At 28.2% G+C, this 27,989-nt stretch overlaps 1 protein-coding gene across 1 annotated transcript; it reads right to left on the minus strand.

Moving 5' to 3' along the window:
- Positions 1-1,340: 1,340 nt before the first annotated feature.
- On the minus strand, positions 1,341-27,650 carry LOC135927793 (uncharacterized). The gene is made up of 15 exons (XM_065463981.1): positions 27,510-27,650; positions 27,274-27,393; positions 10,785-10,891; positions 8,342-8,415; positions 7,743-7,882; positions 7,072-7,404; positions 6,858-7,013; positions 6,267-6,691; positions 5,702-5,959; positions 5,148-5,276; positions 4,295-4,816; positions 3,847-4,020; positions 3,437-3,631; positions 2,076-3,266; positions 1,341-1,814 (listed from the first exon to the last, which is right to left on the minus strand). Exons 1-15 carry the CDS (start codon positions 27,608-27,610, stop codon positions 1,597-1,599), a joined length of 4,143 nt encoding a protein of 1,380 aa, XP_065320053.1. The 5' UTR covers positions 27,611-27,650; the 3' UTR covers positions 1,341-1,596.
- Between the last annotated feature and the right edge of the window lie 339 nt (positions 27,651-27,989).

A 27,989-nucleotide genomic window follows, 5' to 3' on the forward strand; every position in this document is an offset into this window, starting at 1 on the left:
TTTTTCCTTGTAAGTTTTTACATTTATCATTATGTAGTACTTTTTATACTTCCAATTTTTATTTTTTTATACGTTTACTTTTATGGTTTTAAATTATAATTTACTGAATGAATAAATTTTATTGAAAAGTTAAATAGTTATTTTTATAATAACTTTCACTTTAGGTTAATAAAACATTTCAACCTTTATAATAACATTTTTTTAAAGCCAAAAAATAACTCGGTTAAACCGACTATGAGACTGCGAAAAAGAAATGATTTTTAACACTAGACCATAGTGCCATATAAAGCATACTCTTAACCGTTAATAAAATCGATGAAATTACTTTTATCCTTGAGTCTAAGTGCCTATCGGTAGCAAAAGCACTGTTTCATTGGGGGGGGGATGTTTTTTTAGTTAATTATTTCATCTTTAAAGTAACATTAGTAAAATATTTTCACTAGCCAAGAAATAAGATTTGAAATATTCGAGTTCAGATTTAACATGAAAGCTCATATTAAATTTTTAGCTAATATTAAATCTATAATAAATTTAATATACTATATAATATATTTAAAAATTGTTTTGACAAAAGTGTCTTTTTCAGAAATATAAGTGACTTTCTTTTCAAAAATAAATGTATCTTTTCGATATACGTTGTTAAAAGAAACCAACAATATATAATTAATTTCATTTATGGTTAACTTAATATACGTTTTTAAATATCAAATTTGGAGTGAAATAATAATTAAAATGAGGTGTCTTATTTTTCCATCACCTCATAAAGGCAAAAAAGAATAATTTTATTAGGTTTTCATTTCAAATTAACCATCATATGGTAAATTTTTTGGAATGCCAGACTTCATTTATCAATTCGCTTCAATTTATTTTGTTTATATATATATATATATAATATATTATACTATATTTTATTGGAATTTGTACTAAGAATTCATTTCAATATTATTTTTTGAAAAAATCACATTTTTTTATTATTAAGATTCAATAAAATTCAAGATTTAAAAAAAATATTTTGATTTCAAACGATTCAAAATGGTAAAATAAAATAAAAGATTTTTGAAAAATGATATATTAAGTAGAGTAAATTTAGCATAATGTAAAATTTAAAAAAAATATATATTATAATAAGAAGTTATAAATATAATACAATTTTTAACTGTAATAGTTATGATGAGATAAAATATTTATAAAAAAATATAATTATTTCTTCCTTACCTAAAAGAGTAAGTCTGAATAAACAAAATGCGTTTATAATTTGAAGTATTATTTAAAAATCATTTTTAAAAAAATATATCATAATTTAAAAAAGTTTGACAATAACACTAAGCTTATATGATAGATTGCATCGATTTCTGCATATTTAAGTTATTTAAAAATTTCTTTATAAATAAAAAAAATATCCAAAGCCCAAATTATATGTATATAGAAAAAAAAATATAGAACTCTATATATCAATAATCAGGGAAGCAAAGTTATTTACATTTTTTCTTTAAAAAAAGCTTATTTTTTAAATTAAAATCTAAATTCGTGAATAATTCAACTTCGAACAAATTTAATACTTATTTCACTAGTAATTGACACATTACAAAAAAATCGTTATATTTTTCTAGGTGAATCGTATTCATCTTGACTGGCATCATGCATAGAGACGTGCGAAGAATTGGTGAAGCTTGGACTTTTAGGAAGTACCAGTGGTAACCTACCATTTGTTTGGGAATATGGAAATGCGTGATTTTGCAAAATGCGCGGCTTTACGGGCGGCAGGGGTTTATTGAGAGAAAGGCGGGGAATGGGAAGATGGCTTGATATTTGAGCTTAAAAAAAGAAAATTTAAATAATTAAAGTTTTTCACATAAATTATTTATAATATTTTTTTTAACTCAAAGTTCAAAGCGGATCTTTTCAAAGGTTACCTTGTTCATTTAACAACAAACTTAGAAATTATTTAAATCTTTATATAGTATTTCTTATCATTAATTAGCAAATTTAAAACATACAAAAAAAATCAATTTTGGGCATTGAATAAAATATTATTTTTTTAAAAAAAAGTTTGGTTTGTAGAATACAGTCATTACCATTATCGTGAAATGCTTTGAGCGTATCTCTTTTTCCGCTTTCGGGTGAATCGTATTCATCCTCGCAGCTGTTTTTACAAATCAAATCAATATTCGTAGAACCCGTGGGGACATTATATTCACCGTTCCAAGAATTATTTATATGATGACTAGATGAGAGAGAAAGGAAAGAATTAGAAGGGGTTACTTCATCGTAACTAAGACTCGGTGAATCGAGTAGCTGAGGATTGTTCGAATTTGAATTATTTAAAGTAACGGGAATTTTCGGAATATTGGAATTGGGAACGATCGTATCGATATTTAAAAGCTTTTTGGTTTTAGGATTAAGATAAGATTGTGTAACAAGCTTTGTTTCATCTTGTAAATTCACGATAGCTGGAGAGGAGTCCGTAGAAATCAAAAGGTTTTCGGTGCTTTTCACCTCTTCGCTCTTCCTTAATTTTGGGGGATAAGGGTGCCGATCACTAGCACGCATTTCTAAAGTTCTAAATGAATCGGCCGAAAAATTTCTGGAAGGAACAGGAGGTGGTTTCTCGCTTAATTCCGAATTTTCGAGACTAGTCGGTGGTTCACAATTATTAGAACTTCCATTTTGATTGGAAGGAGCACTGGCTATAGCAAAACGATTGTGGTCGTGGTACATTTTCATAACTTGAGAGTTGACGGGTTTGGCTAATTTGAAGGTTTCGCCTGAGTGGTCAAGTTTATGATAGTCCCTTTTGTTTATCATTTGTTTATTCACGTCTATCACATGTTTTTTGCCAGCATCGAAATTGTCACCTAAAGTGTGGTGGTCTGAAGTATCGATCAAATGAGTACGCACATTTTTAATATCATTATCCTTTACGTGAACGGGCAAGGGCACCAAATAAGTCGTGGAAGACGAGTCAATGTTATTGGTGGAACCTGAGGAATTGCAAGAATTCCTTAATTCTTGATAAACGTGATTATGAACCTTTTTTGATCCATTATTTTTATTAGAAACAGTAGAAGCTTGCTTGAGTTGAATAAATTCTTGAGTAGGACTTCCTTTGGAAGACGTTCTGTGTCTCATATTACATCGGGAAAGAGTGGACGGTGGTGTGATAAAATTTTCAGGATTCTTGGCATCGGCATGTGATGGGGGACAGGTGACAGTTGGGAGCATGGATGGATCGTGAGGAGGCGAAGGTAAGATGGATAAGGAATTAACTTTGTAATAAAAATAAAATCGATTTTGAAGTGTAAAATAATTTGGGAAAAATCGCAAAAATATCCCTACATGTGATGTTTTGAAGATTATACTATAATAAAATTTAAAATGCGTATTTCGATATTTCTGAAAAAAATTATTTTTAATCATTTATAAAAATATTTTTTACATCCTTTCCTTTCTATGGTTCCAAACACTGATGCAGGATATGCGTAATCTATGTCGTAATCATCCTCGTCTCCCAAACAGTAAATATTGTCGTCCGGAGTATTATGGCTTGGGGGCAAACGGACAGGAAGACTTTGATCCGAATTAGTGGTGGGAATATGGGGTAGTGAGGTGTCCCTTTTGATTTCGATTATTTCTTCAAAAAAAATATAAATATTGAAATAACAAGATACTAACGCAAAAATATTTACGATAGTCAATATGCATAGAACCTCAAATGTGGGGGTTCGGATCTAAGTTCACATTTTGATTTTTTTTAGATTTATAAAGATAAGAGTTGGACTTGGCATGACAGCTGATTTGTAATATAATGAGGATAAGAATTAAATGAGAACAAATGCAAAAATTTACTCATAATGGAATGTTTTTTGAGTGATTTCCTCCGTTTAACCACAAGGCAAACGGCCAAGCAGATAGTGAATATTATCAATAGCATGCTAGTCAAAATGATAAAAACTATGGACATCAAATTGATCTCGGGACCAGTCTTGTTCTTGGCTTCATTGTGTTCGCGTATTTCTTTGGCTATTTTTTTCAATTGAGGTTACAAGTATTTATTTGCACATTAATATATTTAATATTTGACAATTGTATATTTTTTTAAGAAATGTTTTTTTTTAATTTAGATTACATGAATTTTTTTAATCTTTTACCAAATTATTTTTATGTATGGCTGAAAAAACATTAAATTCTCATTTCATTTTTAATAAACAAAGCCATCGTCCTCCATTTATAACTATGAATAAAAATATTTTTTAAAAAATCATTTTAGGTAATATAAATACAAGATATTAAAAACCTAAATTATATCTTTGTTGTCCCCCATTTGCATATCCATAATACCCATTATGATCATTACTCCCCCCAATCTCCCCATCATCTGAATAACTATATACTCTGTTTTCAGTTCCTAAATCGTAAATATCGAATCGGGAGTCAAAAGTGTATATAAGATCCCTTAAACAATCCTTTAAATATCGTTTCTCTTGTTCATTAATCTTTTTAAAAGTAACATTCTCGATAGAGCTTTCATTGTTTTTCGTTCCTTTGTTATAGCTATCTAATCGAGAAGGACATAAACATTCCCCACTCAGTCTTTTGCAAGGCGCGGTACCGTTTCGCCCAGTTTCATCCGAACATGGGCATGTCAAGCTACAGTCTGGACCGAATAAACCAGTTTGGCATCGCGTACATCTAAATCGAGTACTGAGACCGGGTGGGCAAGAACAAAACCCGGTTACTGGATCGCACCGGTTATTAGGGTTTGAAGGGCAAGCGCATCCATGTTGACAAAAAACGCCGTACCATCCAGTTGGACAATCTAATTGTTGATTAAAAAAATTGGGAGAAAAGATATGAATAAAATTGGAAATAATATCTTTTAATAATTATTTTTGTAAGAAGCTAGATTGATTATTTAGATATTTTATTATATAATTTTTGTACATTTTCTTTAATGAATGAATCCATCGTCTGCCTTTTATATTTTTAATATAGATTCCGTTTTTTTCTCATTTATTATGAAAAATTGTTTTTTAATAGGTTGTTTTCAAGATTTACATAATAATAATAAGTGTGTGGAGGGGTGGGGGGGGGTGTTAACCCTATATCAAATCTAACCATAACCCCTACAGAATTTAACTAATTTTTACCTTCGCTACAATTGTTCCCCGTTTTGCCAGCTGGGCATATGCAAGTTCCAGTTATGGGATGACACGTTTCGGCTCCAACGCAATCGCATTTAGTCTCGCAATTAGGGCCGTAGTAACCTTTGATGCACGCTTTGATTTGAGATAATAAAAAAAAGTGAAAATAAAACGATGACATTGTATCGAGCAAATATTTTATAAATATCACACACGATTACTTAAACTTTATCTTCAATCAGGTATGTTGTAATTAGTGATATCTATTATCTATAGCTCTTATTATTTAGTGGCTGCTTAAATAAATTTAGGTATGCCACCCACCTCAGCGAGGCTACTGATTATATTATGGGCACACAAAAACAAAACATTATTTTATGTAATAAATTTTTTTTAAATTAAGATATTCGATATCAGCATAATTTATTTTTATTTTTAATTATTCTCACGTAGTTTGCATGATTTTAGAATTTTTAACATTTTATTTCTACTCCTCTTACAAATAATTTCTTTCTATTGATACCTATCTTTTTTTCTTTCACGCTTATTTTAAAAAAAACCTATTTGACAACGTTCCCCATGCCAGCCTTCTTGACAAGCTGAGCATTTCCCGGTAATGGGATCGCATTTAGTGGCATGCTCACAATCGCAGGTTAAGCTGCAGTCCGGACCAAACCTAAGCAGACCGCATCCTCGTTCACATCTAGGGCCAGTCCGGCCTGGTGGACAGTTACATCGGCCATCAACCGGATCGCAAAGGCCTTTAGGAAAATGGTTAAGGTTATTAATTGACGATGTGGTGGAGTTTCGGGACAGATCTGAAAGAAAATAAATTTTAAAGGAAAATGGTAATTAATATTAACATCATTAAAAATATTTCCATAAAGAATTAGACGCTGTTCTATTTAAGAAGAAAAATATGAGGTTTTAAGGGTATTTTTTATTGCACAACAAAGAGCAAATTAAAAAAAATTATACCATTAAATTTTATTTTTAAAGTAATATAATAAAAAACTGTACAATTAATAAAGAATATCGTAGTGATGTCACATTTACAATTGAAAATTTGTGATATTTATAAAATTAATCGTTAACATTAAAAATAGCATAACATAAAAATATTACTTGTTTGGCTTTGCGTCTTTTCTTCGGCATTAGAATCATCACTTTTTAAAGACCCAGCAACGAGTAACAAGGTACGATTAAAAACCTCCAAATAATTATCATAATCCCCTCTGTTTATATCCATATCTACGTCGTTTTTCGTTTCCTTGTCTATATCATCAACAAGTTTACTTTCCAGTGTATAATGGTGCCCATGCCTATGGTAGTTCATTGTTGTATTAATCCAAGAAGTTCCACAATCGCAAGTTTTGCCGCATCCCGCCCCAAACCAGCCTAAGGGACAGGGTCTATCACAGTGCAAACCAGTCCAACCATCTAAACAAGTGCAAGAGCCATTTATGGTGTCACAGGAAGTGAAATGAGAGCAAGAGCATTGCGAGTTGCATCCGGGACCGAATCGTCCTTTCTGACAAGCGTTTTGGCAGCTTTAGAAAAAGTTATAAAAGTTTTTTTATGAAAATTAGAATAGTAGTAAATCTCTTTCTTTCTTACTGATCTTAAGATGAAATTAAGCTCTACATTCATTAATATATCTTAAATTCTTTAAAAGAACTTAGAAATTGACTAATAGAATGAATTGTAATTCATTACTGTTCTCCACTCCATCCTGGCAAGCATCTACAGCTCCCTGTAATGGAATCACAGGTGGAATTGTTTTGGCACAAACACCTACCTATACAATCTGGACCGAAAGTGCCTTTGGCACACATGGATTGGCATCTTTTGCCAAAAAATCCTGGTTTACAACTATTTTTTTTTATAAAAGTAAATTAGTGGTTAATTATAAAAAAATCAAATTCCAAACATGCATTTTCCGGTATAAATGTTGCAGTCCCCATTACGTAATTCGCAATCGCAAAGTTTTGTGCAGTTATAATCCGGTACACAGAGATCTTTACAGTAAGCTCCTGTAAAAAATCCGAGAGCGTCGTAATAAAATGGCTCGGGAATTTTGGTATACTGTTCATTTAAATTGTTTGAATCATTAAATGTGGTACTAATATCGGCGTGAGGTTTAAGAACAGTTTGGGAGCAATCACAAAAGCCATCAGAAGCTCTGCATTGAGAATGGGATAAACAGTTACATGATTCCGAGCAGCCAAAACCGTATCTGCCGGGGGAGCATATGGACTGACACCTAATTTTTGTTTTAATAATTTTTATATACAATTGTGCGGGAATACCGTAAAATATAGTAAATTTTTTTAAACTATATTTTCCTCTTTTCTATAATTATAAGACCACATGATTAAAAAAAATTAATAATCCTACATTTTATAAATGGTTTTGAAAGAAGTATTAATGATAAATGATAGGGAAACCTAACATAAAGTTATTTTAAAATACAAATTTATTAGTTTCCTTTAAATAGTTGTAAATGTTTGATTTACTATTATTTAATTCTATACTCAAATCAAAAAGACGCAAAATGATATCATAATTTATCAAAATAAATTTAAATATTCAAAAAAAAACCTTTCTCCCGTAAATCCAGGCGCGCATTGACATTCTCCCGTGACGTGATGACAAGTAACCGAACCATTTCCGCAATTACAGGTTTCGGAACATTTTTTGCCGTATTTACCGCCATTACATTTATCTCCGCATATGCTTCCCTATTTTTAAAAAAAATATAGTAGTCATTAAAATCGAAATTCCAGACAGATTTTCAAGTAATTATTCCCAGGAAAAAAATGGCTATCACAAATGCACATGTACAATAATGTTGAGTTTTATGAACGAAATTTCGAAGTAATGTAAATTGTGATTTATGGATTAAAAAAAACCCACAACCTATATTTTTCATTGAGAAAGAGAAATTATTAGATTCAAAAAACTAAATAGTAAGGTCGGTTTAGTATTTATTAATTTTAAATATAATATATGCAATCAAAAAAGTTTTAATTTTTAAAGTGAAGTGATTATGTGCGATTAATTATTTGACGCATGGTATTATTCTATCTGATCAAAGTGTTATTTTATCAACATAACTCTAAAGCCCAAGATGTGGGGAAAACTTTTTTTTTAAGTATACACTTTTCAATTTATATGTGAATCATCAAAAAGATATTTACCATCCATCCGTCCAAGCACTCGCATTCGTAAGGTTTAATACATTGCCCGAATAAGCATTCTGGATTACAAACAGCTGATTTCAAATAAAAAAAATCAAAATTCGTAAATTAGGGTGTGAAAAAATAATCATTCAAATATTGTTTTAAAGAGAAACGTTTGTCTTTTAAATGGTTATTTCTTAACAAAATATCATCCAAATTTTCGTAAAATAGAATAAAATTAATAATAAAAAAATTATTACTCATATTTTAACAGTGTTAAAAAATTTACTGTCATGAAAAGGTAACAAAATCACCAAACCTTTCCGTTTAAAAATCGAATTAGAAAATAAGGACTGCCCCTCCCCCCAAATTGATTATTGAATAAGATTCTAACAATCTTTCTTATACTTATTTATCAGAGACCTGCAGAGGTAGAAATTTTATGACCAAACCCAAAAATACCGGGTTAGGGCCTGCAATATACACAGAACTAATATTATTAATTTTTTCAAAATTTTGGATCTTTATATCTAAACATGATTTAAAACTATTTATTATCTCGGTGCAATTATTTCTTTTTGAGTAAATGTTACCAATATGTTGTATAATAATATAAATTTTTTAAAGCATTAAATTAATGGAAGCGTTAAGTGTAAAACTATAATTAAGGAGAGAAAAGGAATAGAATAAGAAAATATCGAGGAAAGTAGCAAAAAGTGTCTAAGGAAGAGAATAAGGTATTGTTGGATGATGAAGAATGGAAGATTATTCAATAGAAAGGTTAAAGGTTAAGTAATTGTGATAGCAATCCTTTATCGTTAAAAAGAAATTCTTTGGGCTCTTAGTATTTTAGCGAGCCTTGTTTCCTTCATTCTTTAAAAAAAATTTAAGATTTGCTACCGAAAGAGGCTAGAGTAAAGGCGATGGGCATGAATGCTTAAGAAATGGTAATTGGTGATTTTCCTTCGGCAAGTGCGAGGGAAACTATGTAATAGTTGGATGGGACATTTGCATCAATGCAGGTGAAGTTCCAGTCCAGAAGTTGGCTCCTTAACTAAGAAATGGAGGACATTAAGTGCTTGCAAAAATAAAGTCGTTGCATTTGGTGTGTCGTGGGAAATGGCCTAAGCAAAATAGGCAGTGGAAGCAATGTCTCCCCTTGCTGTCAATGACACTGGTTTGACAGTGTTTGCAATGGTAAGGCTAAACAATTTCGCAGTTAAGCCGTATCCAATAGCAAATCTTAACTTATTTGTATGGAGGAGCAAATCGAGATTTTTAAATGATATAGTCTCGAGAAACTCGTAATAAGATCCTTGGTTCACGTGGTAAAAAGGTTAAAAAAACTGTATGTTCATCATCATGAAAACTTAATTTTAGGTATAATTGAGCGATAACAGCCTTACTGTATACACGGGGAAGGTTGTTTCTGGGATTCAAGAGGTGAGGAAGAATGTAGACTGAAAGAAGGTAGGCGATGAACTTGCTGATAGAAAGATTCGGGGTTATCATAAACCGATGCCCCGGAGTATGCAAGGAAGTTATACTTGTAGCCATGACTTATAATTAAAGCGGAAATTACGGATCTCTTCTGCTTAAGATTTGAAGGAAATTTCGATTATTTTAATAAATCAAGAAATTTGAAAATGGTAGTAGGTGGGGAAGCTTTTAAGAAGGAAAAGGTTGGTGAGGAGTATATTTGAGCATGTTTTAAATTGGAAAGAAATAAAGCATTAAAGATGAAGTTATTTCTAGACTCTGATTCGCCAAGTGGGGAGCCAAAATGAGGTATGAATAAAAATTATGGCTGTCTGATAAACCTATATATTTAATAGATATTAGTTTTATGCTCGTTGAGCAAAACCTAGTATTTGTGAATGGGTTTTTATGAAGGATTGTGCTTCGGCGACCTCATACCATCTATGTATCAGGTATGGAGGGGGCATTCGGTAGAAATGTTTTTGATCATTTAATTGATGCCTATGCAGAAAAGTATCGAGCCCAGGATATAGCCTTATCGGATCCTTCTGGAAAAAAATAAATATTCACTGAATTGGAGATGAGGTGAATAGCAGGAGTGGAAGAAAGGTGGGAAATGCAAGGTATATTTGCGGGGGTTAAAAAAAAAGTCAATTTTATGTATTAAGCCCTTTCGGCAATTCTTAAAATAACTTGATAGAATCAAGGGCGGAAGTAAAGAACTATCCCCACTATCACGATTTATTATATTTTTAACAAAGAGAAAGGATGGGCCTATATTAGAATTGTTTATAAGAACTAAGCCTCTTATAATTTAAAGTCGCAATAATAACCCAAAGAAATGGATTGGAGAGGGTCTAATATGGTAAATTATATCTAGATCTTCTTTCGGGTGGGGGGGGGGGGTAAAATAATAGTTAGATTTATTTTCACTTTGAATTTTTTATTCATATTGTTATATATAAATATCTAAATTTTTTACGAATAGTGCAGTTCGAATTCTCCAAACCCGTCCATCCATCGCAACACCGATATCGATTTCGGTATTTCCATATGGTAGTATTGATGTATTCCAATCTCGTTTTCATTCTTTTTTTTTAAATAAATACATAAACCAAATATTTTATTTCAGATGATTCAATGCATATCATAATTAAGATTTTCCCATGTAAAAAGTATCAAGTTGTTAAACGACTCAATTTGAGCCGATCTTTAAAAACGGTTAAGTTAATATTTTCGCCAGAAAAATATTGCCTAAGTCTCGAGATTTCGCTAATAGATGTCCAAACCTTTGTGCCATCTATGACCAAAATCTTCAGGCGTGCCTAATGATAATTTTTAAAAAGGGTTAACTCAATATTTTATCCAGAAAAATATTACGAAAACTTCGAGATTTCACCTGTTTAAAGGACTAAAAAATAATGATAAATTAGGCGGACATGAGTGGTTTTAAGCTTTGCCTAGCAAAAATTTAGGAAATCTCTTAACTAATGAACAACTAAGAGTTAACCTATGTCATAGACTTGGCTATGAACCTCATAGTTGCCTGAGTTGTAACTTACCAGTTAATGCCAAGAGTGAACGTTATTAAAAGCCAGGGTTGTCAACAGTGTTATTCATCAATAAATAAACATCTCAGTCTATTCCTAAAAAAATCTCGAGTCCCTAATATTTAAGAACCTCACTACCTCTTATTCAGATAATGGTAGGGATGTAAGACAGAGGAAATTTCCCCTATAGTTTCCCCAATTTTTATAATAGGTTTTTTTGCCTAAATCAACATGATTTTTATAATATTAACAGTTTCCCAATTTTGAAAATGATCTAATGATAAAATAAATACGATTTTTATTAGATTTTATAAAATCATTTTTTCCTCGTGGTTCATATCATAAATTATAATTGTGTTTTGTTTTTGAATTATGTCAATTTCCCTATTTACATTTGCAAAATTTTAGAAGATACTTGTTAAAATTAAATAGCTAGTCTGAAAAGTATATTTATATTATAAATAAATACCAATGAAATTTATAAATAATATATGAAATTTTAAATGTTAATAGAGAAAAATTGTTTCCCTAAAGTTGCCTAGCCCAACTCGTTAAGCAGTTATAGTTTTGATGATAAATAGCTTGTTAAAAAATAAAGATATTTTACAGGAAATGGCTATTCTTGATATATTTACTGATCGAGATAAGAGACTTATTCTTCTTGATAACGATGGGTTTTTAAATGATCTAATGCAACTATATAATTATATTAAAGTCATATTTACGCAAATAGAGATAGTAGAAGGAGATAAAGTCAATTTATCTGATGTCCCAAGCGTTTATTCATATCAGGGAGACATTTAACGCTTATAAAACAATATCAAATATATTGTCGCAGAGCGAGATTTTAGAAATAGAGCAGTTTATCAAAAGCCGAAAACATTTTTGTTGTCGGGACATTCATTATGCTGCTCATATATTTGACCCAAGGTTTTGCGGATTTAATTTAAGAGACAATGAAGTTGCAAAGGAGTTGGATATTATTAACCGATTTTCTGGATATCTAGATTTGGATATTGCAAGAGTAATAGGAAACCTATCCAAATATCGTGCAAGGGAAGATTTTTTTAATATAGCAAGTCTTTGGCAAGGCGCATCATTTACAGATCCAGTGAGTTGGTGGAAAGGTAAAATACTTTTATATTTCTGTAAACAATAACTTAACTCTTTTTCTAATCTTAAAATTGTGTTATTCAATATTTTATTAGGTCTCTGTTGCAATCAATACATATCGACCCTAGCCATACGAATTTTATCAGTACCACCAACAAGTGGAGCATCCGAAAGAATATGGTCCTCCTTTGGAAATATTCATTCTAAATCTAGAAATAGAATAAAAAATGACAAAGTTCGCAAATTAGTTTATATAAGAGCCAATCTACATTTTATGGGAAAGGAAATTTCTGAAAATGACAAATTGCTGGATTCCAGAATTTCAAGCTCTGATCTGGAATCATTTTCATCTTCAAACGAAGATAATTAACTATTCAAAATTAATTGTTTAAATATTATTTAGTCTATATATAATATTTCAAATAAAACATGTTAAGTAATTGCAAATTAGTTGAAAATAATTTATATTTGTTTAATTATGTTTATAATCTATATATTTTCAATAAAACATAAAAAAAAATCAATATTGACCTGTAAAGTATTATAAAAAAGATAGTTTCCCGTTTTTTCCCGTAATTTCCCATTATTTCCCGTTTTTCCCCAAATTTCCCGGGAAATTTCCCCGAAATATAGTTTCCCGGGAAATTTACATCCCTAGATAAAGGCCTCACAACTATCCCATGGGCTATGGGTAAATCTCTCATCTAGGATTATACCTGTGTTAGCACTTTCCCCAAAAATATCAATAGCAACACACTCACTCAAGCCGAAACAAAAAAGATAAACAAATAGAAAACATTGGATAACATTGACACTTCCACTAGTGGACATTTTGCCTCTTCCTTTTTTAAAAAATTTTCCTTAAAATACGAAATCACACATTGAGGCCAAGTCTTAAGACAAAAAATTCAAATTGAAATATTTAAATATAATTACTGCGCGTTTTTAGGGATTCAATTATGTTTTTCATAATGTGTAACCCCCCCCCCTCCTAATATAATTCTGTATTTTATATCATTTTTTAGTTTCTAAATGTTAATATGTATATTTGAACTATTTATGAGTTGGAAACCTCTTGTATTAATAATGTTAAGGTAACTATTTTTTCAAAATCTCTGCCATTTTATTGAATGCAAAGACAAAAGTAGCTATTTTTTAAAATATGTGAAGTATTTATATCAATTATCCTTATATGACGATTTTTCAAAATATAAAATTAAGGTTTAATAAATATAATATTTAGTTCCATTAATCAAGCCCTTCATGGTTGTTTAGTCTAGGGATTCTAATTTTTCGAGCCATTCACTACTTATAAGTAAATAGTTACATTTGAAATATAACTGTAACTAGTTATGTTTAAAAAAGAAGTATTTCTATGAGAATATAGTAACTTATAAAACTGTAAGTAACATTTTACAACGCTCTGTATTGCAAATATAAAACAATAAAGATAGTGGGAAGAATCTTATAAATAATTCTTTACATAGTAAAAAGGCATAATATATATAGAAGATTGAATAGATATATCATAAAATTTGATAACTATATTATCTATCATCCCTCTATATTGTTTTTTTGTTAATTAAATAAAAATTAAAAGATTAGATTATATAATAATATTGCTGGAAAAAAATAAATTAATATTATATTCATATTCAATTTCAAGGCCCTATAGCTATTTTAATTCAAAAAAAATTTGTTACATAATTTTGAAACAAAAAAAAAATTAGGTTACAATTGAAAAAATATTTGACAACCATTTTGAATAAAAGATATCCGTTATTATGTTCGTTAACAAATCTATTTTAAATAATATTGTAAACGAACGCCTTCAAAAATTCGTTTTTTAGAAAAAAAATGGCAAACGATGTTCCATTTATTTTTGACGAACTTTGAGCGTGAACGTCTTCCTATTTATTGACATACGCGTTTGTTTTTATGTTCGTTCAATTTTAGATTCGTTAGAAAATAAAATATATAAATCTGAATTTTTTAAGAAAAAAGGGTTATTTTTTAATCAGCAATTTCCTTTCTCACATTTGAATTTTCTTAGCCAGCTACTATTACTGTCCTGTTATTAATTTCAATATTATTAATTATATTTTATAGATTAGCATAATTATAGATGTTGTTACTTCATCATCTGATTATGAAAATTCAGAATCAGATTGATTAACATTATACAATGGCCAAAATATAATAAATACTTTACAGTAACATATATTCAGTAAACTAATTCTATTCTCACAAGATAAATGTTAGACGTGTTCAAAAATTATAATATCAGTTTCAAAATCTCAAGTTCTAATTTAAAAGATACTTGATTGTAATATTTATTATTATATATAATATAAGAATAAGTATTCTATTAATAATTTATTTTAGATTGTTGTATTTCATAGGCTTTTTAAAATATTATGATTATTATAATAGATATAAAGTAAAAATCATTAGATATTATATATTATATAGACAGTATAGAATAGTTAATATCTTTTAAAATTTATTTTAATGTGATTATTTGAAATTCCGCTATTATTTTTTTTTATCAAGGGTTTTATATTTTAACTAGCTAATAACCTGTCAAGAATGACGGGGTTGAGAGGTAATTAGTTAGTTTGTATATGGTATTTAGGAGAAAAAGAGGTACACCTCATAAGATATTCTTAATTTCTGGTTCATCTATCAACAAATAAGGGAGAAAAGTATGATGACCCCTCTTTCTTGATGGGCAAAATGAAAAATATAATAACTAAGATACCAGAGCTCCCGTTATCAGCATTGCTGAGCCCGTCAAAATGACGGGGAATGAGAATTTTCTCCTTACTTTTATAATAGTTGTTACCTGTTATTTGAAAATAATATCCAATTTTTATTCGTTATAGCACCCTCCCTCCTTCAGGACAGGTTCAATCCATTAAAACTAAGCGTAAATTATGTTTTGAGTCCAAATATATTTAAAGCTTATACTTGATACCTATATCAATATTATTTGTTAAAATATTATGCCTAATATTTAATATTAAAAAAATTCCCAAGCAAAGTCCAAGGCCATATTAATTTTAAAAAAATTTTCTCAAGCACAACCAAAAATCATAATAATTCTGGTATTTGAGAACTGGAATAAAATATTTAAAAAATCATAATGAATTTAAAAATACAATCAAAATCAGATTTTATGGTCCTTGGTTTTTTGATCAAGCCGAGCCCAGGGCCTGCAAAAAAATTTGTTTTAGGCCAATGTCTGATCCATAGTTAATAATAAAAAAATTCCCAAACATCCAAGCTTATAATAATTTTGAAAAATTTCCCCAAGCCTAGCCCAATATGATTTATAAAAATATAATCCAAGCCCAGTTCGACCCATTATAATTTTAAAAAAAATTTCTCACACCTTCCCTCGACAAATACAGCAGATAGAAATCCTGAAATCCCTATTTTCCATCCTGAACTTATTATTTTTCACCCAATATGATTTCTATCACAAATTTAAATTTATTCTAAATATTACAATATAAATAAATGGAATATAAAATTAAATTTAAGACTGTTGTTAAATTCCAATAGAAATAAATGGCAAAATGGATTTTTGATCAGGCCTGGTTATATCTACAAAGAAAAATTTCAGACAGATACTACTCAAAGTAGAGGATTTTCTAAATACCAACCTATTGCTAAATACCGACCAAAATTCATTAAAGACCCTTTAACATATATTATAAAGAAATCAAGTGGTCGAGTTTGACCTCTATATCATCCCCCAAGGACGGAACCACCTAATTAGATTAAGAAAAAAAAATATGATCTTTGCTTTTGCTGGGATTCAAACCCATAACCATCCGATTGCAGACGCTTTGCAAAATTAACGATTTTTTAAATATATATTATAAATAAATTTCGTAACCTATCCAAATTAAAAATACAAATTTAATAGTTACTACCTTGAGGCAATACCTATCATTAATCTGTCTAGCCCATATATAATGAAAACAATAAATGCCCTTAAAAAGAATAAAAAATAGATATGGTTTTTAGAGATTTACCTATCTTGGGAAAAAATTTTGAAATTATTATGTCACAAAAAATTAGGCAATATGGTAATAATGGCAAAATTATAAAAATATAAGTTAATTTTTTCAATTTAATATGATAATAAACGGCAAAATTTTAAAAATATCAGCTATTAATTACTATACATATAATTAATTTTTTAAATTTTATTATATTCAAAGCATGGGCCTTTGAAATGGTAGGTTTGTGGTTCGACTCTCGTAGAGAGCAAAAATTAACATTACACTATATAGTCTCCTTAAATTTTAAATACATTAGGAAGATATGAAAACGATCATGGTTTAATTATCGAGATTATATATATTAGATAGTTGAGCACTATTTTATAAATAATTAAATTTATATTATATATAAAAGTTTATATATATTTATAAAAGTTTATATATATTTATAATTAGTAAGAAATTTTTTTATTATAAAACTATTAATTTTAAACATGGCTAATATATTGTTTTAAAAAATATATGGTATTTATTTCTATTAAATGAAATTTAGGAAAAAATTTATTCATAAAGTTTTGAACGAACGTGAACGCGTTCTTTTTTAAAGCGGTTATTGTATCGGTATCGGGTCGGGGTTTAGTAACGGGAAATATCGGATAGTGTTTTAGTATTATCAAGAAATATCGGATCGGTGATAAATTTGTGAATCGGCAGATCAGAGCCATAATAAAAAGCCAACCAACCAATCAAATAATTTTTAAAAAATTGGGCAAATGGGCAGGAAACATATTATTTAGATAATTGAACGGGCGGGTAAAAAAGTTCGGATTAAAATAAAACACGCCTAATATAAACTTCTAGTCTGAAACGTCAAAAGAAGAAAAGAATTTCTTTAATAAAGCGCGTAGTAAGCTATTTCGACCTAGAACAAAATAAGTTTCCGAAACCAACCACTTGGAGATGGTAGGTTAGAGATATAAATTAGTTTACATTTCTATATGGTGCCCCCCCCCATACATCCAATATCATTAATCTAGAAAATGGGTAGGGGAGGTGGGTCTTAATTAAATTCATTTTTTATTTTCTTGATTTCTCTCCTTTTACTTCCTTCCTGTCTTACTTTTATTTAGTTCATTTATCTTGCAATTAAAATTTATTTTCATAGATAATATATTGGCCTTATATCGCAACGTTTACCTTATAAAATAGGTATATACACTATGGCATATAACAATTTCAATGTGTAATTAATATGCCATATATATAGACAATGTAGTATACGATATGTGACTAAAAGGTGTATATATACATAATATACCTATTTGGTTTATATAATATATTTAATCATTTCCTATGAAATGAGTATTAATATGAAATAATTAACACGTAATATAAATAACCAGTTAGCTAGATATGGTTTCTTAATTTGGGGTAAGGAGGTAAATCTCGAGTAATAAATATAGTATAATACTATATGATTTTTTTATGTTATGGTTACATTGAATGAGATACAATGGAATGAAAATAAACTTCCAGATTTCAACCAAATTTCACACATGTACATCTAATCATTTGTTAATCTAAGATAGAATGTAATAGCATTTGTTCATTATTAAATTACAAATGCATACGCATTCCTTTAGCACCAATTCATCATTATCCACAACAAATAAATATAATAAAAGATCGGTTTTATTTATGGTTTAAAAGTTTTATAGATGTGTAAATGTATTTATATGTAAATGTATTTATATATAAATAATCTTTTTTTTCTTATGTACACAATTTTCGCTTTTTACAATAAATTCTTTCTTCTATCTGCTCAGGTTTGTGGCGATAAAGGTAAATGAATTTATAAAGTTTCAAACAAAAAAATTCTTAATTAAGGAATTTTATAAAAATTAACTTATAAATTTTGCTTTTACTTCGTTTTCTTTGTGAAAAAAAATTCCTATATTACCAATCTACAAAGCATCTTTTGATTCCCCTTTTTAACCTTTTACAATAAGGTTTTTTTTTAAAAAAAGAAACAAATTTGTATTATTATAAATAATAATTACAAAAAATAATTGATTTAATCGTTGTGTAAATAATAGAAAATAATTTTATAATGAAACTTCCAAAGGTGATCCCCTAGTTATCCTGACTCCTCTAGGCAAACAAGAGGAGGGAGGGAACCTTCTCTATAAAAATCGATATTATTGACCATATTATCATTCAATTATTATATTTTATTTATATAAATGAATCCTCAGTAATGTTGTTAAACGGCTAACACAATATTTTAGCCTGAATAATATTGACTACACCTCAAGATTTGAATAATAGACTTCCAAACCGTTGTTCTATGAGCAAAATCTTCAGGCTTACCTAATGTTTTTTTGGATAAAATATTTAGTTAGCCGTTTTAAAAAATGTTTTAAATCGAGCCGTTTAACAAAAACTACTCTCACGCGTTGTAATGATAACTCCTTGATTTGATAATATTAAAGATGATGCAAAAAAAATGAATTGTTAATTAATCATACAAAAATATTTAATCCTATAAATATGAGAATAATAATAATTGTTATGAAAGAAAGAAAAAAATTCCAAAGCCTTAGAGCGATAAATTCAAACAATTTTCCTTTTTATTGTAAAGTAACGTGAGGTCAGTTATATTTTAATATCAATAATTATTTAAATATAAAAACATGATAAAAAATGTATAAATCATTTTCGTTAAGAGTTAATTATGTTTGAATGAGTATTCGAGGTCGGCGAGAACCGACCTTTCCGTTAAGATTTTGAAAAGGCTTTTTCGAGTTGACCGGGCCGTGAATAAATTTTTATGGAAGAAAAAGATATACAAATCGAGCCCGAAAATATTTTGCCAATTGTAGTGTTGAAACCGATTTAAAAAAACGGTCAACCTCGAGATTTTGTTAATAGATGTCCAAGCCTTTCTACCATCTATGAGAAAAATCTCCAGGCTTGCGCAATATATTCTTCGCTAAAATCTTGAGTTGACCCTTTTTAAAAATCAAAATGTTCAACAACTCTGCCCATCAGTTTCAAGTTCAATTTTTTTACATTGTGTAAAATAAAAAATTATAACCGAAAAATGAAATTAAATTTTTTTTAAAAAAGAATAGAAAGAAAGTAGCAATGTACAATAAGAAATTAATCATTAAATTTAAAGAATTTTTTATGAATGGATTTGTATTTTTTTAAAAATAAAAAATGAATGATCATATAAATGAAGCGAAGCATAAAATAATAATACAATCTAATTTTATAATGTAAGAGGATGGGAAAAGTAAAGATTGGAAGTATAATATTACTGTTATACGATCCGATCCTATCCTATTATTTAATTTAACCTTAAACATGAAATATTATATTTTAAAAAATATTACAAATTTTCGCAAAAAAATTCCTCACAAATCCCATTGGTATTAATCACATGTTATTTAAACATAATCGTCAATATCCATATTTTATAGTGCTATGCATAAAAGTAAAATAACATAAACACATAGATTTGTCAGTTGTCACACATCTTATTATATAAAGAACAAAATTTTAAAAATTAAAAAAAAAATGATTTTTTTTTAAATTATTAATAATCTTTTTTTTTCTTCATAATTTCTTTATATAGTATAAGAGAAAATAATAAAATATATTGTAAAAGTGTATATGGTATGGAGAAAAATAACAATTTGTCGTTTTTACTACTTGACAATGTGTAAAGAATTAAGGGACAGTTTTATATTACTGAAAGAAAGAAAGAAAGAAAGAAAGAAAGAAAGAAAGAAAAAAGAAAGAAAGAAAGAAAGAAAGAAAAAAAGAAAGAAAGAAAGAAAGAAAAGAAAGTGTGCGATCTGAATTTGTAAAAAAAATGCTTGGTTAAAAAATTTATGCTTGAAAATGCGCAATAAAAAAAATAGGAGAATCTCATTTTTAAAAAAAGCTTAAAATAAAATTTATAATTAATTTGTTTGCTTTTTAGTGCATAAATTAAAATCTTTACATTCCAGAGAGATATAAATTTTAAAAAAAATTTAATTAATTTGCAGAAAATAAAAGGTTATTGTTGGGGGGGGGGGGGGGGGGGGGGGTAGGATGTAAAGATGTTTAACAAGCAATAACAAAAATACACGAGAAATATTCTAATTTGAATAAATATAAATTCTTAACCCCAGCCCGCCCGCGGCAAGTGGTCTAATTTTTTTAATAAAAATTAAAAAGGGAACAAAACTCATGAAAAATTTATTTATCCAATAATATTTACCGGGCCATGGGAGGGATTATAATTAATAACCCGTAGAAAATAGATTTTATTGTAATGATTTTAGTCCGTTTTAAAAAGCAAATATGGGCTTTTAAAATATACTTAATTTTATATTTTTAAATATAATTACTCTCATAAAATTTATGTCTATTTTTTGAATGCAAATAGGAACAATAAAAAAATTTAATTGTATAAAGGATAATATATTTGAGAAAATATTCTTAATTAAGGGAGGGAGCGAATGATGTATCAACTTTGGTTATCATGTTTAGAAGTAACGTAATATTATTGTCTATCAGAAAGAGATGGCTTTTGAAAATTGAAATAAATTTATATTTCTTAGCCATAATTTTCTCTATATCCATGCCTATCGTATTTTCGGATATAAAGGGTTTTTTTAAGAATATCCAGAGGCACAATTTCTCAAGTCCTATGAACCTCTGAAGCAAATTGTCTAAAATACATCCATATTGAACACAGCAGGATTAATAAATTAAAGAAGGCGGAAGATACAGAGTAATCGATAGGATAAAATGAATAATTTTTACAGTGTGAAGAATCAGAATCATCATCAAATGCCATAAAGATTTTGAATACCACTAGATCAAAGTTTGTTTTTATGTCATGAAAGTTGAGATTTTCATGTTTTTCCCAGATATGATCAATTCATTTGTTGCTTCTTATACCTTGGCAGGGACTGTAGGGGGGGGGGGTTATAGGCAAGATCGTCATTGAGGGAGTGGGTAGTTATGAAGACGCTATCGTCATTTGAATAGGCGAGTAGTAATGGTATTCATTGGCGTAGAGAGAGGAGTATAGAAGTCCCTTTTATATATGAGCAATGGGGTGTACAATGATTGATTGATAGTTTTTATTTTACTTGAAATTTTAGGAAATTTGAATTGGAATGGAAAGTAATTATTAAAAATGCACCAATACTCGTGGTATCTGTAAGTATCTACCTATACCTTCAATTTTAAAGAATGCCAATGGCCAATAATTAAAAATTTCAACCTTCTTTGCCTATTTTAAAAAAAGAAAAATATTAAAACGGGAGGATATCACTATAGTGCTATTGGGGGCACAAGACCCTTCCAAGTTTTGAAGAGCCCTCTCAAAAATTTTCAAAAACATCAAATCTTGAAGTAAAAAATATTGATTTTTAATTCTGGAAATTTGAAATGGTATAATGACGCCCTTGACAATGGGTGGAGGGGTTTAAAATAATTTGTGAGTGAGATGAGCAGGAAAAGCATATATTTATTAGAAATTAATTATTAATTTCAAAATATTGCATATTTTATCAGTTTAAAGTATTATAAATATAAAACAAAACAAAGAACCAGATTACTAACCATTTAAATAATTTTTAAACATCGATAACAATATTTTTTTAAAATAGGAGTGGGTAAAATGGTGATGGGTTATAAATCATTAAATGTGGACGAGTGGAAGCATAATAAGAAAAAATAATTATAAGTCTTTCATTATCAATAATGAAAATACAGAGGTAACTATTTTTAAAGTTCTCAACTGGGTCATTTGCCAACAATAAGTCAAGTCCTAACTATTAGTTTCCCATAAGGCTGAGCCTTCCCCAGAATGCCCCTGTTTATAAATGTGTTCCCATTCCTAAAAGGAAATTTAAAGTTAAAAAAAGAATTTCTCATATTCATAACTAAAAAAATCTTTATTTATTTTAAAAAAAGTGGTAAGGACAATAACCCAATAATAAAATAACCAATGAATTAAAACTTAGAAAACAATTATAATAATTAAAACTTTGCCTTTTAGTAATTTTTAAGATTTTTGTTTATGGATAGTGATAATAATAAAAATACATAGGAGATAAAAATTACATATGGAATTTATAAAATGATGTTTAATTATGAATATGAATAATAAATTTCAAAATTTTTAATTTAACTAAAAAACAATGCTTTTTTAAATTTAAAAATAAATAATAAAACAATATCAATTCTTAAGCATGTATATTTTAAATCAACGCATAAAAATTTTTAAATAAACAATTCATTCTAAGATATTTCATAAGTTACCCTCATGGTCATGAAATATATTATTCAAAAATTTTAATAAATTATAAATTCAATTCTGAAAACAATTTATTCAATGGATATAAGACTTGTGGGCCGACGAAATTATCGGCGGCCGGTGCGAATTTCAAATATCTAAACGGCGTCTTAGCAGCCGTTAACATAGGTTAAGTAAATTGGCGCACCGTTATAAATTTTTTATAACGTATATATTTTTTTAAATATACACTACACTATAGCTAGTGTTGTTAAACGGCTCGATTTGAGCTAATTATTAAAAACGGCTAACTTAATATTTTAGCCATGTAAATATTACTCAAGTCTCGAGATTTTTCCAATAGATTTCCAAACCTTTGTGCAATCTATGCTCAAAATTTTCAGGCTTGTGTAATAATTTTCTGTAAAAAAAATGAGATAGCCATTTTTAAAAATGGACTCAAATCGAGCCGTTTAACAACACTAACCACAGCTATCCCGGCATATTTTTAGATCTTTATTGAAGAGAAAACTCATCATAAATTCAAAATCGATTTGGTAATTTTATAATATAAAAATAATCAATTTTATAAAATAAAAATAATGAATTTTATAAAAAATTTCCGAACATAATGATAATCTCATTGAATTCAACGTTTACCCACGGTATAGAAAACTCTTTCACAAGTGTACTACACAAAGAATTTTTTTAGCTAGCGTAAGAAGATTAGGAAGTTCGATTATCTTTTCTCTCCAGAAATTTAGGACATACAATATCTTGTGAATGGCGTTTTCCGAGAAGGATATAGCATTCTTGTTCAAAATCACTTATAGTGGAATCACAATTTGTAATTGATGAATGTTGTTGCTAATTTTGTCAAATAATTTGAATTTAACATTTCGTCTTGATTTCAAACTTTATATTCACTGCTCTAATATTATATTCTATACGTTTAAGACGTTTTATAATAAATTCCGACGCTGTGAAATTTTTTTCATACAAATTGACATATTTTTTAAACTTTGAGTATTGAAGGGAAGCCATATTGATTATTTTTGAAATAAAAAATAAATGAACATACTTATATATTATGATTTGCAGTTGACGAACCGTAAATCGTAACGCAATTTTTAGTATATTTTCCTTTAGGGAAGTTATCATTATCATTTACTATTAAATTTGTTTTAACTTCTAAAAAGTGATGCCAAGTTTATGAAAGGCCTTTTTGTATAGATAGAAATTCAACTCTTTCTTTAAATTTTGAAAGAAAATCTAATAGTTCTTCTACTAGATCTGATTCATTTTTGAGATAGTGTTTCCCCAATGAAACCGTTATTGATTAAATTTTTATTTGCTCTAGATATACTTTCTAATATAATTAATGTACTATGACATTTAGTTTGGGGATTTAGTATTAACTTTCTCATGTGTGTGGCAATATTGTTATTATAATCACTGGAATCGCCAATTAGAAACAGAATATCAATATCTAGCATATCTGATTTTAGTATTGTACTTAAGCATTTTCTTTGATCTGCCTCGAACTCAAATTCAATCTCTGCAGCTTAGAGCAGTAATAATTTCTCCTATTAAAAATAATTTCGGGTTCGGACCTAATATTTTTAATAAAATTAGGGCTGGGTTGGGCTTATATGATCTCATTAAATTTTGGGAAACAAATTGATTTATTTATATATTAAGAAACAAGGCGCTAATATTTTTTTACAATAAAATAAAATAATTAAATAAATTCGGGCCGGGCTGGGCTCACAAATAATCTTTATTTTTATTTCGGGTAAGGCTTTTTGGGACAAATGAAAAAAATTCTTCAGGTTTGGCAGGGCAGGGCAAATTTTTTAAAAAAAATCTCGGGCAGGGTAGCTTTTGAAAAACCTGATGTAGATTACTAAATAAGATATTTCAGCAATAGGTACCATTCACTGTAATCATATTATGTAAAGCATGACCCAAGCATAAATGGTCTTCATATTCTTCTAATCAAATACATTTTCTAACATTGAGTCTATTTTAAAAATATTTAAAATTGTGGTAACTTTTGGAATTTTAAACATTTGATTGATTGAATTCTAAAATGATGTCAAAATAATTATGATGTTAAAATAGGTATAAAATAAGAATTCATCTTAATCTTGATTGACATAAAAAAAATACAACAGTGATGTTGACCAAATATTAGAATAAAAATGCATAAAATATGGAAATCATTTTAAAAAATTTTTAGCGATCGGTGGTGTAGCGTCATGATTTTGTTAAAGGCGGCATTTTGGGCATGGCTAGACCTATCGGCGCACAGGTCTAAATATAAGCAATTAAAGTTAATATCAATTAATTGACAATTAGAGTGATTTTGCTTAAATGAAAACAAAAATTTGTCAATATATACTAATAAATAACAATAGAACAATATAACAATTAAGTATTTAAATTAGAGTTCTGAATGGCCCAAGTTGGGCTGGGCTATGCCCTAAAAAAATTAGCTTAAGCTAGGCATGGACTACATAATTCCAAAGTTTGGCCAGGTTGGGACTAAGCATATAAAAAATAGAATAGCAAATATTTTCACTTCTTTTAACAAATCCCTCTGAAATTAGGAAATAGTAATTAATAATTTTTATTTTATTTAACGATTTCTTAATATATATTATGGCCAAAAATTAAAATATGAGTCTATAATTTAAAATAGATCACTGGAATATTAAAAAATAAATAATTCTTTATATTAGTGCTGTAAAAGTTACTTCTACACTGAAACGCATTACTCGTTATGTCTGAAAAAGCAAGAAGTTACCGTTACTCGTTACCATGTGAAAAAAGGAACGTGCATTACTGGCTATTCAAAAAAGTAACGGATTACTAGTTACTTAAAAAATTACATATTATATTTTTAAAAAAATTTCCCCCAATATATATTTGATATAAATAAAATTATGCAAATTAATATATAAGATATCCAATATATATATGATATAAATAAAATTATGCAAAAAATATTATATAAGATATCCTTTTGTAATAATTTTTTAATACACATTCAACTGGCGCAGAGGATGGGAGGGTTGTTTTATATTTGATAAATATAATTAGAGGGATTTATTAATAATCAAAAAATAATCTTTATTTTGAAAAAAATTAATTTCAAAAGAATTTCATTCATAACCTTATTCAATCTTTTTAATATTTATCAGAAAATAATCTGTACATGTGTTGTTTTTTAAAGGAACATGTCAGCTTTTTCTTTGTCAAGATCTTTTCTCAAAAAGGAAATAAATTCAAGCTTCCTTCCTTGACATCTAATTTTACCAGGGCCAGACTCATTTAAATAATGGGTGAACTATTGCTGATAATATATATCCATTTATAGATGTGTTGGCATCTATTGAAATAAAATATTATCAAAATATAAATTTTAATATTTCAACTGTCTTGCAGGATTGCATAAATAAGTGGCTTATAAAATGAAATTATTTAAAGCCATAATTTAAAATATTATAATAGCTATCGTGGGAGTGAGATTTCCCAAATGCATTCTTTTCTCTCTAACTCTAAATAAAAAGAGAAGAAAATGTTCCATAACCTATAAAACCATATATAGCCTACAATATACATCAATAAGTGACTTGTCATTATCTGAAGATCCCTGAAATTTGAATTTACCACAAGATTCATAAAATTTAAGGCCATTCTTCTTAATAAGACTATCTATTAATTTCACATAGTTATAGAAAGAGTGTTTTTATACCAGTTTAATCAGATATCTTCCTATTTTTTCCTTAAAAATGGCTGCACAGTTTGGAAGATGCCCATGTTTATTCCAGAATTTGGGCTAAAATATTTGAGTTGGGACACAATTTACACTTACAAAGTCTAAACTTTCTACCCTTAGTTTTCTTTATTAGATAAAATGTTTCAAACTAGAGCCACTGCAGGCTTAACTCATCTTCATCTGAAGAAAATGTACAATTGATATAATATTATTTATAAAAAATATCATAATATAATAATATTAGAGAATAAGAATATTAATTAATATACATTGATTGATTCAATATTAATTATAACAAGCTTGACTGAAATTTAACAACAAAAATTTTAAATAAAAATGAAGGAATTATGGTTGATGTGAATTAATAACTTGGCTTAAATTATTCATAAAATTTAAAAATAAATAAAAATAATTTTATAAAATAATAAAATATGTTTTTTCATATCTTTTAAGAAAAAATTCAAAGTAAGAAATAAAAATTTGTGTTACAATTACTCAAAAAAGAAATGTGTTACTGTTACTCATTACATCTAGAAGAAGGTAATGAATGTCACTCCATTTCTTCAAAAAAGGTAATGCCATTAGTAACGAAGTTACTTTTTTGATGTTAATCCATAGCACTACTTTATATATATATTCAAATATAATTCTATGATATAATGTAGTTTTTTAAATAAGTAAAAAATATATTTAAATAAAAATATTACTCATAACGAGAATTGCATTTTTTGTGTAACCAATTAGAAACTTTATTCCAAAAATTACAGTCAGGTTTATATGGTTCTAGATAAGTTCTAACAACTGTGTCATTTTTTATTTCTTCATATCTGTAAAAAAAATTCATTTATAAAAAAAAGGTATTAATATTAAATATAATTATTTAATTATAATTTTTCTAAATTTCTGTGTTAATATTTAGATAATTTTAAAAAAAACATATAACCTTTCTTGATAAGGGCATATTTTTTGATTTGAATATAGTATAGAGCAAGTACATGATAATAGGATGATAAATGATAATGAATAACACAGAAAAAATTTCATTCAAAGATTTGAGGTTATTTTTTATAAACACACCTTTACATTTGAAAATTTAGATAGATGATCTTGATTTCTAGTATGTTAACAATGCTAAACTACGACCCTATTAAATAAATATTTTTTTTAGTGTTTAGATATTTTAGTCAAAATAATGCTTCATATATTGTTCACAACATTCTTAGTGAGCAAATATCTAACTTGAATGCAGAAGCTGGGTAATGAAGGGAGGAGGTGGGAGAAGACAAAAATTTTGCCTCCAAATTATTTGAAGGGGGTAGGTAGGTGGTAGGCTAGGTCAGGGTAAATTGTGGGGGAGGGGGGGGGTGGGGTTATCAATTACAATTCTTTATAAAATAGGACAAAATATATTGCTGCAATAGCT

Source organism: Gordionus sp. m RMFG-2023, chromosome 4, assembly GCF_954871325.1.
Source record: "Gordionus sp. m RMFG-2023 chromosome 4, tfGorSpeb1-WG-v2, whole genome shotgun sequence".
NCBI lineage: Eukaryota > Metazoa > Nematomorpha > Gordioida > Chordodea > Parachordodidae > Gordionus > Gordionus sp. m RMFG-2023.